Raw genomic sequence first — 17,553 nt, 5'->3', positions numbered from 1 at the left:
TCCCCGCCCACCAAATCGGAGGCCGAGGGTCCCTGCCCACCAAATCGGAGGCCGAGGGTCCCCGCCCACCAAATCGGAGGCCGAGGGTCCCCGCCCACCAAATCGGAGGCCGAGGGTCCACACCATCCAAATCGGAGGCCAAGGGGCCCCGTCCACCAAATCAGAGGCCGACGGGCCCCACCCACCAAAGCGGAGGCCGAGGGTCCCCGCCCACCAAATCGGAGGCCGAGGGTCCCCGCCCACCAAATTGGAGGCCGAGGGTCCCCGCCCACCAAATTGGAGGCCGAGGGGCCCCACCAACCAAATCAGAGGCCGAGGAGCCCCGCCCACCAAATCGAAGGACGAGGGGCCCCGCCCACCAAAGCGGAGGCCGAGGGTCCCCACACACCAAATCGGAGGCAGAGGGACCTGTTATGATTTTCCCAATGGCAGGGAAATCAAAATAACAACGGACTAGCTCTCGGGTGATGGGAACTAAGTGACCGTGACCTGAACCTGACACGACACTGGAAGTAGCCGGGGAGTGTTTCCTACGATGCCCTAGACACCACGCGCCAGCCGGAGATCTAACTACCCCTATCAGAGGAATATACAGGCCTGCCTTACCTCCAGAGATGAACCCCAAAAGGAGATAGCAGCCCCCCACAGATATTGACGGTGAGTCAAGAGGAAAAGACATACGTAGGATGAACAGCAGATTTAGCACAGTGAGGTCCGCTTACTAGATAGCAGAAGTACAGGAAAGAGTCACTTCACGGTCAACTTCAAAACACTACTCAAAAACACCATCCTGAAATTACTTTAAAACTCCAGTGACAACTCATGCCACTGGAGTGGCAATTTCAGTCCACGAGAGCTTCCAGCTACAGAGAGTCACATTGCAAATAGCTGGACAAAAATAGAATAAACTAGAAACAAAATTCAACTTAGCTGAACAGGATCTTGAGGCAGGAGAATGCAACAGAATGCTACTGATACATTGTTGGCCGGCATCAGACCAGCAGCCAAGCAGCCTTAAATAGGAAACTCCCCTAATGGGTGTCAACAGGTGATCAAGGATAGAAGAAGGCAAATAAGTGGCACTACCATAAAACACCACCGGGGGAGCCCACAAACAGAATTCACAACAGTACCCCCCCCTTAAGGAGGGGGCACCGAACCCTCACCAGAACCACCAGGGCGATCTGGATGAGCACTATGAAATGCACGAACCAAATCAGGAGCATGAACATCAGATGCTGTCACCCAAGAATTATCCTCCTGACCATAGCCTTTCCACTTAACCAGATACTGAAGTTTCCGTCTGGAAACACGGGAGTCCAAGATCTTTTCCACCACATACTCCAACTCACCCTCAACCAGCACAGGAGCAGGAGGATCAGCAGACGGAACAACCGGCACCTCATACCTCCGCAACAATGACCGATGAAAAACATTATGAATAGTAAAAGATGCTGGGAGGTCCAAACGAAAGGACACAGGATTGAGAACCTCCAGAATCCTATAAGGGCCGATAAACCGAGGCTTAAACTTAGGAGACGAGACCTTCATAGGAACAAATCGAGAAGACAACCAAACTAGGTCCCCAACACAAAGACGAGGACCGACACGCCGATGACGATTAGTGAACTGTTGAGTCTTCTCCTGGGACAACTTCAGATTGTCCACAACCTGTCCCCAAATCTGATGCATTCTATCAACCACAGCATCTACTCCAGGACAATCCGAAGACTCCAATTGACCGGACGAAAAGCGAGGGTGAAACCCTGAATTACAAAAAAATGGAGAAACCAAAGTGGCAGAACTGGCCCGATTGTTAAGGGCAAACTCTGCCAATGGCAAAAAATCAAGCCAATCGTCCTGATCAGCGGACACAAAACACCTCAAGTAAGTCTCCAAGGTCTGATTAGTACGCTCAGTCTGGCCATTAGTCTGAGGATGGAATGCAGACGAAAAAGACAAGTCGATGCCCATCCTGGCACAGAACGCCCGCCAAAATCTAGACACAAACTGAGTACCCCTGTCAGACACTATATTCTCAGGAATACCATGCAAACGCACAACATTCTGAAAAAATAGAGGGACCAGCTCAGAGGAGGAGGGCAATTTGGGCAAAGGTACCAAGTGAACCATCTTGGAAAAACGGTCACACACCACCCAGATGACGGACATCCTACGAGAAACAGGAAGGTCAGAAATAAAGTCCATAGAGATGTGCGTCCAAGGCCTCTTAGGAATAGGCAAGGGCAACAACAACCCGCTGGCCCGGGAACAGCAGGGCTTAGCCCGAGCACAAACATCACAAGACTGCACAAAAATACGTACATCTCGAGACAAGGAAGGCCACCAGAAGGACCTAGACACCAGATCCCTGGTGCCAAAAATTCCAGGATGACCTGCCAACGCGGAAGAGTGAACCTCCGAAATAACTCTACTGGTCCAGTCATCAGGGACAAACAATCTACCAGGCGGACAGCGATCAGGCCTATCCACCTGAAACTCCTGCAAAGAGCGCCGCAGGTCTGGGGAGACAGCTGACAATATCACCCCATCCTTCAGGATGCCAGTAGGTTCGGAATCACCAGGCGAGTCAGGCTCAAAACTCCTAGAGAGGGCATCCGCCCTCACATTCTTAGACCCAGGCAGATATGAAACCACAAAGTTAAATCGAGAGAAAAACAACGACCAGCGCGCCTGTCTAGGATTCAGACGCCTGGCTGACTCAAGATAAATTAGATTTTTGTGGTCAGTCAAGACCACCACCTGGTGTCTAGCACCCTCAAGCCAATGACGCCACTCCTCAAATGCCCACTTCATGGCCAAGAGCTCCCGATTTCCAACATCATAATTTCGCTCAGCGGGCGAAAACTTTCGAGAGAAAAACGCACATGGTCTCATCACTGAGCAGTCAGGACCTTTCTGCGACAAAACTGCACCTGCTCCGATCTCGGAAGCATCTACTTCAACCTGTAACGGGAGCGAAACATCAGGCTGGCGCAACACAGGAACAGAAGAAAAGCGGCGCTTAAGCTCCCGAAAGGCCTCCACAGCCGCAGAGGACCAATTAGCAACATCAGCACCCTTCTTGGTCAAATCAGTCAAAGGTTTAGCAATGGCAGAAAAACCCGCTATGAATCGGCGATAGAAATTAGCAAATCCCAAGAATTTCTGAAGACTCTTTAGAGAAGTAGGTTGTACCCAATCACAAATAGCCTGAACCTTAACAGGGTCCATCTCCATAGATGAAGGGGAAAAAATATATCCCAAAAAGGAAATTCTCTGAACCCCAAAAATACACTTTGAGCCCTTCACAAATAGAGAATTAGCTCGTAAAACCTGAAAAACTCTCCTGACCTGTTGAACATGAGATTCCCAGTCCTCCGAAAAAATCAAAATATCATCCAAATACACAATCATAAATTTATCCAGATATTCACGGAAAATATCGTGCATAAAGGACTGAAAAACGGAAGGGGCATTCGCGAGACCGAAAGGCATTACCAAATACTCAAAATGGCCTTCAGGCGTATTAAATGCGGTCTTCCACTCATCCCCCTGCTTAATCCGCACTAAATTATACGCACCACGTAGATCGATCTTAGTGAACCACTTCGCCCCCTTTATGCGAGCAAAAAGATCAGTCAGTAAAGGTAACGGATACTGGTATTTAACTGTAATCTTATTCAGAAGTCGATAGTCGATACAAGGTCTCAATGAACCATCCTTTTTACCCACAAAGAAAAACCCTGCCCCCAGTGGAGACAAAGAGGGGCGAATATGACCCTTTTCCAAAGATTCTCTGATATACTCCCGCATAGCAGTATGTTCAGGTACAGACAAATTAAACAAGCGACCCTTAGGAAATTTACTACCGGGAATCAACTCAATAGCGCAGTCACACTCTCTGTGAGGAGGGAGAGAATCAGTTTTAGGCTCCTGAAAGACATCATAAAAATCTGACAGAAATGCTGGGATCTCAGAGGGAGTAGATGAAGAAATGGGAACCAAAGGTGCATCCCCATGAATCCCCTGACATCCCCAGCTCAGCACAGACATTGATCTCCAGTCCAAGACTGGATTATGAATTTGTAACCATGGTAATCCAAGTACTAATACGTCATGTAGATTATATAACACAAGGAAACGAATAATCTCCTGATGGTCTGGGGACAGATGCATAGTCACTTGTGTCCAATATTGTGGTTTATTGCTAGCCAAAGGTGTAGAATCAATACCCTTTAAGGGAATAGAAACCTCCAGAGGCTCTAAATCAAACCCACAACGCTTGGCAAAGGACCAATCCATGAGACTCAGAGCGGCGCCAGAATCCACATAAGCATCCACAGTAACAGATGATAAAGTACAAATCAATGTCACGGACAAAAGAAATTTAGACTGCAAGGTACCCATAGAAAAAGATTTATCAACCTTTTTATCAACCTTCTTTATGCGTTTAGAGCATGCTGATATAACATGAGCTGGATCTCCACAATAGAAGCACAACCCATTTTTGCGCCTGTAATTCTGTCGTTCGCCTCTAGACAATACACTATCGCATTGCATATGCTCTGGTGCCTTTTCAGAGGTCACCGCCAAATGATGCACAGGTTTTTGCTCAGAAGATACCGCCATATGGTGCACAGGTTTTTGCTCAGAAGATACCGCCATATGGTGCACAGGTTTTTGCTCAAAAGATACCGCCATATGGTGCACAGATTTTTGCTCAGAAGATACCGCCATATGGTGCACAGATTTGCGCTCCCGTAAACGCAGATCAATCTGGATAGCCAATTTCATGGCATCATTCAGACCTGTAGGCACAGGGAACCCCACCATGACATCCTTCACGGCATCAGAGAGACCTTCTCTGAAATTAGCTGCTAGAGCGCACTCATTCCATTTAGTAAGCACCGACCATTTACGAAATTTTTGGCAGTATATCTCAGCTTCATCTTGCCCTTGAGAAAGAGCTATCAAGGCTTTCTCAGCCAAAATCTCTAAATTAGGTTCTTCATAAAGCAACCCCAAAGCCAGAAAAAACGCATCTACATTTAATAACGCAGGATCCCCTGGCGACAATGCAAATGCCCAACTTTGTGGGTCACCCCGCAATAGAGAAATAACAATTTTAACCTGTTGCGCAGGATCACCAGCAGAGTGAGATTTCAGAGACAAAAACAATTTACAATTCTCTCTGAAATTCAAAAAACGGGATCTGTCTCCGGTAAAAAATTCAGGCATAGGGATCTTAGGTTCAGACATTGGAGCACGTATAACAAAATCTTGTAAGTTCTGGACCTTTGTAGCCAGGTTATTCAGACCTGCAACCAAACTCTGTGGATCCATGATTCAAACAGGTGTAACCAAAGCCATTCAGAGATTAAGAGGAGAGGAAAAAAAAAAAGGCTGAAGACTGCAGTTTAAGCAAGGAGTACAAATAAGCACTAAGGTGCACTTTCCAAACACAGAAGGAAAAAAAACCTTTTCATATCCTTTCCTGCTTTAGTGCATAGTTTTAACACATGCTGGCCGGCCAAACTGTTATGATTTTCCCAATGGCAGGGAAATCAAAATAACAACGGACTAGCTCTCGGGTGATGGGAACTAAGTGACCGTGACCTGAACCTGACACGACACTGGAAGTAGCCGGGGAGTGTTTCCTACGATGCCCTAGACACCACGCGCCAGCCGGAGATCTAACTACCCCTATCAGAGGAATATACAGGCCTGCCTTACCTCCAGAGATGAACCCCAAAAGGAGATAGCAGCCCCCCACAGATATTGACGGTGAGTCAAGAGGAAAAGACATACGTAGGATGAACAGCAGATTTAGCACAGTGAGGTCCGCTTACTAGATAGCAGAAGTACAGGAAAGAGTCACTTCACGGTCAACTTCAAAACACTACTCAAAAACACCATCCTGAAATTACTTTAAAACTCCAGTGACAACTCATGCCACTGGAGTGGCAATGTCAGTCCACGAGAGCTTCCAGCTACAGAGAGTCACATTGCAAATAGCTGGACAAAAATAGAATAAACTAGAAACAAAATTCAACTTAGCTGAACAGGATCTTGAGGCAGGAGAATGCAACAGAATGCTACTGATACATTGTTGGCCGGCATCAGACCAGCAGCCAAGCAGCCTTAAATAGGAAACTCCCCTAATGGGTGTCAACAGGTGATCAAGGATAGAAGAAGGCAAATAAGTGGCACTACCATAAAACACCACCGGGGGAGCCCACAAACAGAATTCACAACAGGGACCCCGCCCACCAAATCGGAGGCCGAGGGGCCCCGCCCACCAAAGCGGAGGCCGAGGGTCCCCGACCAAAAAATCGGAGGCCGAGGGTCCCTGCCCACCAAATCGGAGGCCGAGGGTCCCCGCCCACCAAATCGGAGGCCGAGGGTCCCCGCCCACCAAATCGGAGGCCGAGGGTCCCCGCCCACCAAATCGGAGGCCGAGGGTCCCCGCCCACCAAATCGGAGGCCGAGGGTCCCCTCCCACCAAATCGGAGGCCGAGGGTCCCCGCCCACCAAGTCGGAGGCCGAGGGTCCACGCCCACCAAATCGGAGGCCGAGGGTCCACACCATCCAAATCGGAGGCCAAGGGGCCCCGTCCACCAAATCAGAGGCCGACGGGCCCCACCCACCAAAGCGGAGGCCGAGGGTCCCCGCCCACCAAATCGGAGGCCGAGGGTCCCCGCCCACCAAATTGGAGGCCGAGGGTCCCCGCCCACCAAATTGGAGGCCGAGGGGCCCCACCAACCAAATCGGAGGCCGAGGAGTCCCGCCCACCAAATCGAAGGACGAGGGGCCCCGCCCACCAAATCGGAGGCCGAGGGTCCCCGCACACCAAATCGGAGGCCGAGGGGCCCCGCCCACCAAATCGGAGGCCGAGGGGCCCCGCCCACCAAAGCGGAGGCCGAGGGTCTCCGACCACCAAATCGGAGGCCGAGGGTCCCCGCCCACCAAATCGGAGGCCGAGGGTCCCCGCCCACCAAATCGGAGGCCGAGGGTCCCCGCCCACCAAATCGGAGGCCGAGAGTCCCCGCCCACCAACCAAATCGGAGGCCGAGGGGCTTCGCCAACCAAATCGGAGGCCGAGGAGCCCCGCCCACCAAATCGAAAGCCGAGCGGCCCCGCCCACCAAAGCTGAGGCCGAGGGGCCTGGCCCCGCCCACCAAAGCGGAGGCCGAGGGGCCCCGCCCACCACATCGGAGGCCGAGGGTCCCCGCCCACCAAATCGGAGGCCGAGGGTCCCCGCCCACCAAATCGGAGGCCGAGGGTCCCCGCCCACCAAATCGGAGGCCGAGGGTCCCCGCCCACCAAATCGGAGGCCGAGGGTCCCCGCCCACCAAATCGGAGGCCGAGGGTCCCCGCCCACCAAATCGGAGGCCGAGGGGCCCCTCCAACCAAATCGGAGGCCGAGGGGCCCCGCCCACCAAATCGGAGGCCGAGGGTCCCCACCCACCAAATCGGAGGCCGAAGGGCCCCGACAACCAAATCGGAGGCCGAGGGGCCCCACCCACCAAATCGGAGGCCGAGGGTCCCCGCTCACCAAATCGAAGGCCGAGAGTCCCCGCCCACCAAATCGGAGGATAAGGGGCCCCGCCAACCAAATCGGAGGCCGAGGGGCCCCGCCAACCAAATCGGAGGCCGAGGAGCCCCGCCCAACAAATCGAAGGCCGAGCGGCCCCGCCCACCAAAGCAGAGGCCGAGGGGCCCGGCCCCGCCCACCAAAGCGGAGGCCGAGGTGCCCCGACCACCACATCGGAGGCCGAGGGGCCCCGCCCACCAAATCGGAGGCCGAGGGTCCCCGCCCACCAAATCGGAGGCCGAGGGGCCCCGCCCACCAAATCGGAGGCTGAGGGTCCACGCCCACCAAATCGGAGGCCGAGGGGCCCCGCCTACCAAATCAGAGGCCGAGGGTCCCTGCCCACCAAATCAGAGGCCGAGGGTCCCCGCCCACCAAATCGGAGGCCGAGGGGCCCCGCCCACCAATTCGGAGGCCGGGGGTCCCCGCCCACCAAATCGGAGGCCGAGGGTCCCCGCCCACCAAATCGGAGGCCGAGGGGCCCCGCCCACCAAATCGGAAGCCGAGGGTCCCCGCCCACCAAATCAGAGGCCGAGGGTCCCTGCCCACCAAATCGGAGGCCGAGGGTCCACACCAACCAAATCGGAGGCCGAGGGGCCCTGCCCACCAAATCGAAGGCCGAGGGGCCCCGCCCACCAAAGCGGAGGCCGAGGGTCCCCGCACACCAAATCGGAGGCAGAGGGACCCTGCCCACCAAAGCGGAGGCCGAGGGTCCCCGACCACCAAAGCGGAGGCCGAGGGTCCCCGACCACCAAATCGGAGGCCGAGGGTCCCTGCCCACCAAATCGGAGGCCGAGGGTCCCCGCCCACCAAATCGGAGGCCGAGGGTCCCCACCCACCAAATCGGAGGCCGAGAGTCCCCGCCCACCAAATCGGAGGCCGAGGGGCCCCGCCAACCAATTCGGAGGCCGAGGGGCTCCGCCAACCAAATCGGAGGCCGAGGAGCCCCGCCCACCAAATCGAAGGCCGAGCGGCCCCGCCCACCAAAGCGGAGGCCGAGGGGCCCGGCCCCGCCCACCAAAGCGGAGGCCGAGGGGCCCCGCCCACCACATCGGAGGCCGAGGGGCCCCGCCCACCAAATCGGAGGCCGAGGGTCCCCACCCACCAAATCGGAGGCCGAGGGTCCCCGCCCACCAAATCAGAGGCCGAGGGTCCCCGCCCACCAAATCGGAGGCCGAGGGGCCCCGCCCACCACATCGGAGGCCGATGGGCCCCGCCCACCAAATCGGAGGCCGAGGGTCCCCGCCCACCAAATCGGAGGCCGAGGGTCCCCGCCCACCAAATCGGAGGCCGAGGGTCCCCGCCCACCAAATCGGAGGCCGAGGGTCCACACCAACCAAATCGGAGGCCGAGGGGCCCCGCCCACCAAATCGAAGGCCGAGGGGCCCCGCCCACCAAAGCGGAGGCCGAGGGTCCCCACACACCAAATCGGAGGCAGAGGGACCCCGCCCACCAAATCGGAGGCCGAGGGGCCCCGCCCACCAAAGCGGAGGCCGAGGGTCCCCGACCAAAAAATCGGAGGCCGAGGGTCCCTGCCCACCAAATCGGAGGCCGAGGGTCCCCGCCCACCAAATCGGAGGCCGAGGGTCCCCGCCCACCAAATCGGAGGCCGAGAGTCCCCGCCCACCAAATTGGAGGCCGAGGGGCCCCGCCAACCAAATTGGAGGCCGAGGAGCCCCGCCCACCAAATCGAAGGCCGAGCGGCCCCGCCCACCAAAGCGGAGGCCAAGGGACCCCGCCCACCAAATCGTAGGCCGTGGGGCCCCGCCAACCAAAGCGGAGGCCGAGGGTCCCCGCCCACCAAATCGGAGGCAGAGGGACCCCGCCCACCAAATCGGAGGCCGAGGGGCCCCGCCCACCAAAGCGGAGGCCGAGGGTCCCCGCCCACCAAATCGGAGGTCGAGGGGCCCCACCAACCAAATTGGAGGCCGAGGGGCCCCGCCAACCAAATCGGAGGCCAAGGAGCCCCGCCCACCAAATCGGAGGCCGAGCGGCCCCGCCCACCAAAGCGAAGGCCGAGGGGCCCGGCCCCGCCCACCAAAGCAGAGGCCGAGGGGCCCGGCCCCGCCCACCAAAGCGGAGGCCGAGGGGCCCCGCCCACCAAATCGGAGGCCGTGGGGCCCCGCCAACCAAAGCGGAGGCCGAGGGTCCCCGCCCACCAAATCGGAGGCAGAGGGACCCCGCCCACCAAATCGGAGGCCGAGGGGCCCCGCCCACCAAAGCGGAGGCCGAGGGTCCCCGCCCACCAAATCGGAGGCCGAGGGGCCCTACCAACCAAATCGGAGGCCGAGGGGCCCCGCCAACCAAATCGGAGGCCGAGGAGCCCCGCCCACCAAATCGAAGGCCGAGCGGCCCCACCCACCAAAGCGGAGGCCGAGGGGCCCGGCCCCGCCCACCAAAGCGGAGGCCGAGGGGCCCCGCCCACCACATCGGAGGCCGAGGGGCCCCGCCCACCACATCGGAGGCCGAGGGTCCCCACCCACCAAATCTGAGGCCGAGGGTCCCCGCCCACCAAATCGGAGGACGAGGGTCCCCGCCCACCAAATTGGAGGCCGAGGGTCCCCGCCCACCAAATTGGAGGCCGAGGGTCCCCGCCCACCAAATTGGAGGCCGAGGGTCCCCGCCCACCAAATCGGAGGCCGAGGGTCCCTGCCCACCAAATCGGAGGCCGAGGGGCCCCGCCAACCAAATCGGAGGCCGAGGGGCCCCGCCAAGCAAAGCGGAGGCCGAGGGTCCCCGCCCACCAAATCGGAGGATAAGGGGCCCCGCCCACCAAATCGGAGGCCGAGGGGCCCCACCAACCAAATCGGAGGCCGAGGAGCCCCGCCCACCAAATCGAAGGCCGAGCGGCCCCGCCCACCAAAGCGGAGGCAGAGGGACCCCGCCCACCAAATCGGAGGCCGTGGGGCCCCGCCCACCAAATCGAAGGCCGAGCGGCCCCGCCCACCAAAGCGGAGGCAGAGGGACCCCGCCCACCAAATCGGAGGCCGTGGGGCCCCGCCAACCAAAGCGGAGGCCGAGGGTCCCCGCCCACCAAATCGGAGGCAGAGGGACCCCGCCCACCAAATCGGAGGCCGAGGGGCCCCGCCCACCAAAGCGGAGGCCGAGGGTCCCCGCCCACCAAATCGGAGGTCGAGGGTCCCCGCCCACCAAATCGGAGGCCGAGGGTCCCCGCCCACCATATCGGAGTCCGGTCCCCTCCCACCAAATCGGAGGCCGAGGGTCCCCACCCACCAAATCGGAGGACGAGGGGCCCCACCAACCAAATCGGAGGCCGAGGAGCCCCGCCCACCAAAAGTAAGTGCGGCCCCAAAAGTAAGTGCGCCCCCGGGTGCAAAAGTAAGTGCGCCCCCGGGTGCAAAAGTAAGTGCGCCCCCGGGTGCAAAAGTAAGTGCGCCCCTGGGTGCAAAAGTAAGTGCGCCCCCGGGTGCAAAAGTAAGTGCGCCCCCGGGTGCAAAAGTGCGCCCCCGGGTGCAAAAGTAAGTGCGCCTCCGGGTGCAAAAGTAAGTGCGCCCCCGGGTGCAAAAGTAAGCGCGCCCCCGGCCCCGGGTGCAAAAGTAAGTGTGCCCCAGTCCCGTGTGTGAAAAGTGCTGCTGTAAAGCTGGTAGCGCTGTTCAAGCACCATGTATTTCCTTCAGGAAATGCCCATCTAATATATAATTGCCTAGAATACTACTTCCTGCAATTTGTGCCAACTTCCGTGGCTTTGTCCGGAGCTAATGTCCGGAGATAATGTCCGGAGCTAATGTCCGGAGCTAATGTCCGGAGCTAATGTCCGGAGCTAATGTCCGGAGATAAGTGACGTCACCAGTGTCCTACACCCAGGCAGAGCACAGGGGCCCCAGGCAGCATATGGGGCCCCAGGCAGAGCACAGTGGCCCCAGGCAGAGCACAGGGGCCCCAGGCAGCATATGGGGCCCCAGGCAGAGCACAGTGGTCCCAGGCAGAGCACAGGGGCCCCAGGCAGCCTATGGGGCCCCAGGCAGAGCACAGTGGCCACAGGCAGAGCACAGGGGCTCCAGGCAGCATATGGGGCCCCAGGCAGAGCACAGGGGCCCCAGGCAGCATATGGGGCCCCAGGCAGAGCACAGTGGCCCCAGGCAGAGCACAGGGGCCCCAGGCAGAACATGGGGCCCCAGGCAGAGCACAGGGGCCCCAGGCAGCATATGTGGCCCCAGGCAGAACACAGGGGCCCCAGGCAGCATATGGGGCCCCAGGCAGAGCACAGGGGCCCCAGGCAGCATATGGGGCCCCAGGCAGAGCACAGTGGCCCCAGACAGAGCACAGGGGCCCCAGGCAGGACATGGGGCCCCAGGCAGAGCACAGGGGCCCCAGGCAGAGCACAGGGGCCCCAGGCAGCATATGGGGCCCCAGGCAGAGCACAGGGGCCCCAGGCAGCATATGGGGCCCCAGGCAGAGCACAGTGGCCCCAGGCAGAGCACAGGGGCCCCAGGCAGCATATGGGGCCCCAGGCAGAGCACAGTGGTCCCAGGCAGAGCACAGGGGCCCCAGGCAGCCTATGGGGCCCCAGGCAGAGCACAGTGGCCCCAGGCAGAACATGGGGCCCCAGGCAGAGCACAGGGGCCCCAGGCAGAGCACAGGGGCCCCAGGCAGCATATGGGGCCCCAGGCAGAGCACAGTGGTCCCAGGTAGAGCACAGGGGCCCCAGGCAGCCTATGGGGCCCCAGGCAGAGCACAGGGGCCCCAGGCAGCATATGGGGCCCCAGGCAGAGCACAGGGGCCCCAGGCAGCATATGGGGCCCCAGGCAGAGCACAGTGGCCCCAGGCAGAGCACAGGGGCCCCAGTCAGCATATGGGGCCCCAGGCAGAGCACAGGGGCCCCAGGCAGCATATGGGGCCCCAGGCAGAGCACAGCGATATTTTGGACCACTGTGCGGTGTTTCAGACCCCCTGTGTGATGTCTGGGGCCCTGTTCTTAAGTATATTAAAGATTAAAGTAACGTATATTAAAGTATATTATAGATCAAATTTGACACGTTTATGAGCACCATTGAGTGATATACTCAAGAATGACATAATTTTTCAACATTTTATGGTTTCAAACTGTAAACACTCAGAGTTTTTTTTACTTCAACCAGAAAACCTTAACGGTTCATAAAAAACTTGACTGTTCAGGATATGATAAAAGTCATAGTATTCTGAATCTTTAACTTATAAAGATACCTTTACATGGGGTGATTATTGGTTCCAGAGAGGCTTTCGGCCGATAATCGTACACATGGCTGGTGACAGGACAATACAGTATAAACGTTCAAAGGTAAACACTGATAACATTAAAATCTAATATATAATTGCCTAGAATACTACTTCCGGCAATTTGTGCCAACTTCCGTGGCTTTGTCCGGAGATAATGTCCGGAGATAAGTGACGTCACCAGCGTCCTACACCCGCTCAGGGTGGACAAAGATATATGCCTTCGTGGTGCGCGGCACTTTTCTGATTGGTTGCCGCCTGCCGCGAGCGACCAATCAGAAATGTGCCGTACTGTCAAGAATTGTCAAGAGCTGGTGAGTGCAGCCATTTTTTGTTCTTTCTTACTATTATTTATTAATTGTATTATTCTTACATTTGAATAAATAAAGTATATATGGATTCTAGACTCCCGATTCTTTAGAATCGGGCTGCCATCTAGTACTATATATATATATAATCATTTTGTTACATAAAAACAAATTTGTCTACTGAATCGCAGTGGACATATGTCTTTTTTAGGTTAGATTTCTAGATCCACTGATTATACTTGGTTGTTTTATTATTTTGTGTGTAGGTTCCTACTTTTAGAGCTTGTTCAGATTTCATGTTTTTGCCTATATTTTTGCGTAGGTATGATGGTGAGTAAGAAACTCACTTTTTTGGTAACTTTCCACTTTCACTCCAAAATATGTATTGAAAACAATTGCAATTTAGATATAATAATAATTGTAATAATAATAAACAATGATCAGCTATACAGAAATTAAAATAAAGATTGTATGTAACAATAAAATTGTAAATCATAATAAGAGAATTGCTGCCATCACTGACATTTTTCACTAATGGCTTAAAATAAGGAGATTTCAGCAGGTATAAACCTGTCCATTTGACATCAGACAAGATTGATCATGATTAATTTCGCTGAAAGTTTAAAGGGAGCCTGTCATGTAAAAAAGGTTAATTGTGTTCTGAGCCTGCCTGGCGCTGGCACTGAGAGCCCCACTGCTGGGAGGAAATGAACTTTATCTTCTTGGAAGCCTCCAGGTCTCAATCATAGGGTGCGGCCGGTGTGACTTCAGTCACCATTTAGTACATAGTGAGCGGTGGTTGTAACCATGCCACGGCAAGTGACTTACAGCTGGCTAAGCATTAGATCCGGCTGTTAAACAGTGCCAGGTAGTAGTTACAGTGCTGGAGCGCCTGCTAGGACCGTGGGGTACTCGGGCCGGGTCCAACGGTTCTTAAAGGGGATGTCATGGCAGCAGAGACCCGGTCCATGGCCCTGGGCGTCCAATAAAAGTCAATTAAAGGGGAATAAAGTTTATAGGGGAATTGTTTGTGACGCTACCTGTGTTACTCGGCTAGGGATGACCGACACTGCTTAAAGGGACCGCTGGGGCTGATGGTGATGCAGCAGAGTTGTTACAGCTCTCCACAGGTAGAGCTTAGTCCCAATGCATTTATATTGTTAAAGATGGTGATGATGGATATTGTGGTGCAAGGCAGGTGACGCAGTAATAATTCACACAGCATAGTGTAGTTTCCACACTTATGCTCACAGTTCTTAGATGCAGTCCCCAGCCAGGGTGCTGTGTCTTCCGGGCCTGTGGTCCAGCCAGCTCTCAGGTAATTTGGGGTACACTTTGCCAGAACCCCCTTCTTATGTTCCTTTCCTGGCTCCTGGCCGTCTTGCTGCGCTGGCTCCCACCTCTCCTGCCCGGCGCCTTCCCACACAGTGTCCCTGGCCAGCAGCCTCGGATCTTGTTGGGTGACGTCTTTTTGGTCCCCTTGATCCTATGTGGCTGCCATTTCAATGAGTGTGTGTGGATGTGGCTGTGGCACGTGCAGTCACCTCAGCCTCCGGCTGGCTAGCTGAGCCTTGTAGTTCTCCACTAGTCTTGGGGGCCGGTTCCCCCACTGCAACCTGGTCCCTCCACCCAACTACGGTCGGCGTGGATACGGGACCCATAGGTGGATTGCTCACTACCCGTGCTCCTAGGACCCCTTCTTTCTCTCTAACTCGCTGCAACTTCTCCCTCTCTGTCTTCTGGTACTGGAACTCCTCACTGCTCGAGTCCCCAGCTCCAACTGTCTCACACGTCTGCTCTGCCCTCTTCCTTCCCACAAACTAACTAACTTTCTAGACCTTTCCTGACTCCTACTGTTTCCATGACAACCCCTCTAACTGTAACTCTCTCCACCCACACCTTCTACCTAGTCCCTCCCTGGCCTTGAGAGGTCTGGTGTTGGATGTAAGTGTGTGGCTTCTGGATTATGCGCCCCTCCTTACCCGAGAGCGGAGCACCACACCTCGTCCAAGGTGCAGTACCTCTGTGGCGACTGGACCTCAGGGACGCCACAGTGTGGACATCAGACAGCTTCAGAATGCTGTTAACCTGCAGATTAACCCCATATCTGCTGGTTAATATATTTGTTCTACTTGACCGCTTCCTTTTAATCATGGTATACATATAATATTACATGCATACACATTTGGCAATGTAATCGTTCCTTATGTAGAGGCCATTTAACATACCTCTATATGCCTTTATACAGAGATATTTTGTGTATTAGATCTTGTATGAATCTTTGAAAAGAAAATCTGTGACTTACTCTATAATATAAGCTATTGCAGAGTTATATTCCCTAAATCTATGTTTGTATGAAACAAAGAATGGCTCTGTACTTACTAGAACCACTAAAACTAGCATGGCAGCAAATAGAGACAGTGCGTCCCCTTACTAGAGAGTGAAAGAGTCACCGTGGGCCTCCATAATCCTAGTTCTGTGTGAACACTTAGTTTAGTTTAATTAACTTCAAGGATAAGGAGTTTTCTTGCACTGTAAGAAATAGTCATTAACCATGTAGCAGCTGCCATCTACTGGTTATATGTCAACTTGTGTCGTATTTTGCAGGAGATGCTGACATCGGTAATGGCAACATCAGCTCTTCTAGCAATATTAAGGCTGGTATGATGGAACAAGCATTAGAGGAGGGGTTGTCAGTGTCTCAATCCTCTGTACGATCATCTGGAAAGCCATTTGTTATTGAGACCGCTAGTTTAAGCGAGTATTCCAAGTACGTTCTTAGAACGATTTGCCAACAGGTAATTAATCACATCTTGAAACTTCTCTTTTTTTTGCCCTTCGGATTGAGGAGGATTTGATCAGTTGGTAACTCTTTTATCTTTCATTGGCATATAGCAGTGGGTTGGAGACCACTGCATGAAGGAACCAGAGCGGCTATGTTCTGATAAAGACCTCATCTTGGATCCAGTTCTCTCAAATAAGCAAGCACGGAAGTTACTACAGCTAATCTGTTATCCTCATGGAGTGAATGATTCTGTTGAAGGAGATAATATCCAAGGGCTCCATATTAAGCGTATTCTACAGGTAGTATATTGGTACTAAAGGACAGTATTTATCTACTCTGCTCAATTTTGAACTGTAGCATTATAAATAGCATGCAATAGTTGGGGACACTTAACTGATAATTATGAATTATAAAGAAACGTATCGCACACTCTAATCCATAAAATCAAACGATGGAAATGGAAACAATTTGACTGCCTGTCTGAACTTTGCCTTGCACTAAAGAGAACATGTCATCACAATTTTGCAGGTTCAAGTCAAAGCATGGCCATAATGGCGCTGTTATACAGATTCAATTGATACCTTTAGTGAAAAAATTCACATCCTAGTTGCTGTTTAATCAGCATTTGGAGTTTGGGCTTCATAAGCTTTGGTGCATAAGGATGGGATTGTGGGTAGGTTCTTCGGCTCCTGCCCCGTCCCCTTTGCCTGGTGACTGTATCTTACCCTTGTTTTAAAATTTGTGCGAGCACCATCATCACCGTGGGTGCATGTGCAGGTTGATCTCTCGGTGGGCTTCAGTAAAATGCAGCCAGTGGCAGTGCACATACATATTGAGATGTCAACTCGTCATTGAGCTGAGATCTCAGTCTGCTCATGCGTCGCCACTTGTGCCCCTTTATTAAAGATCATTAGATCGGCCACAAAATCAAGCTGAGCATGAGCCGCCCACAGCCAAATACTGCTCAAAATTATAAACAAGATGCAAGTCCCTGAAAATTCATTTACCTGTCATTAAAATACCGGTGGCAGGCAGGTAGGACATAGCAGGAGAAGACTCTACTCACAGTCCTGCCCCTATGCAACCAAATATCATGAGAAGACTTCAAATGGAGTAAATAAAAACTACAGATTGGATTCCTTCATCAAAGGTATCAATTTAATCAGTATAACAGCAACATTATAACCATGCCTTTACTTTATACTGCTAAATCCGGCTGACAGGTTCTTTTTAAGAATTTTAAAGTTTTTTTTTCCAAATGTAACCAATTACATTCCCAGCATGGCAATACCATATGATGTTTGTTGACCATTGATAACCATTTGCTTCACCACTATAATTCGTAGAAAAGTATGTGCGGTTTGTGGGGGAACTGCACACCCTTATCCATACTGCGTGCCGTCAGCCTTATAGAAAGAAAATGGTGCCAAAAGTAAAGCATGAAAAACAGTAGTATACAAAGAATGGATGACTTATATAATTGTTACCACTATAAGTGTAAGGGTAAGTTCACACAGGGTGTTTTTTTTGCTTTTTTTCTGCAGCAAAACCTGATCTTCTTGTCAGGAAAGAAGCTGCGTCAAAAATGCAGGTTTAGGTGCATTTTTGTTGCGTTTTTTGTTGCGTATTTGGTGCGTTTTTTTTCTCTTTGT

General features: G+C 53.9%; 1 protein-coding gene across 1 annotated transcript in view; it reads left to right on the top strand.

Annotated features, from left to right (window-relative positions):
* MED12L (mediator complex subunit 12L) overlaps positions 1-17,553 on the top strand; it is a 995,158-nt gene that overhangs the window by 780,845 nt on the left and 196,760 nt on the right. The window contains exons 27-28 of the mRNA XM_077290760.1: positions 15,724-15,914; positions 16,012-16,200. Of these exons, the coding sequence (XP_077146875.1) occupies positions 15,724-15,914; positions 16,012-16,200 (380 nt within the window). The remainder of the gene's footprint in view (positions 1-15,723; positions 15,915-16,011; positions 16,201-17,553) is intronic.

The sequence above is a fragment of the Ranitomeya variabilis genome, chromosome 2 (genome assembly GCF_051348905.1).
Source record: "Ranitomeya variabilis isolate aRanVar5 chromosome 2, aRanVar5.hap1, whole genome shotgun sequence".
NCBI classification, from domain to species: domain Eukaryota; kingdom Metazoa; phylum Chordata; class Amphibia; order Anura; family Dendrobatidae; genus Ranitomeya; species Ranitomeya variabilis.
This window is presented reverse-complemented; position numbering and strand designations above follow the sequence as displayed.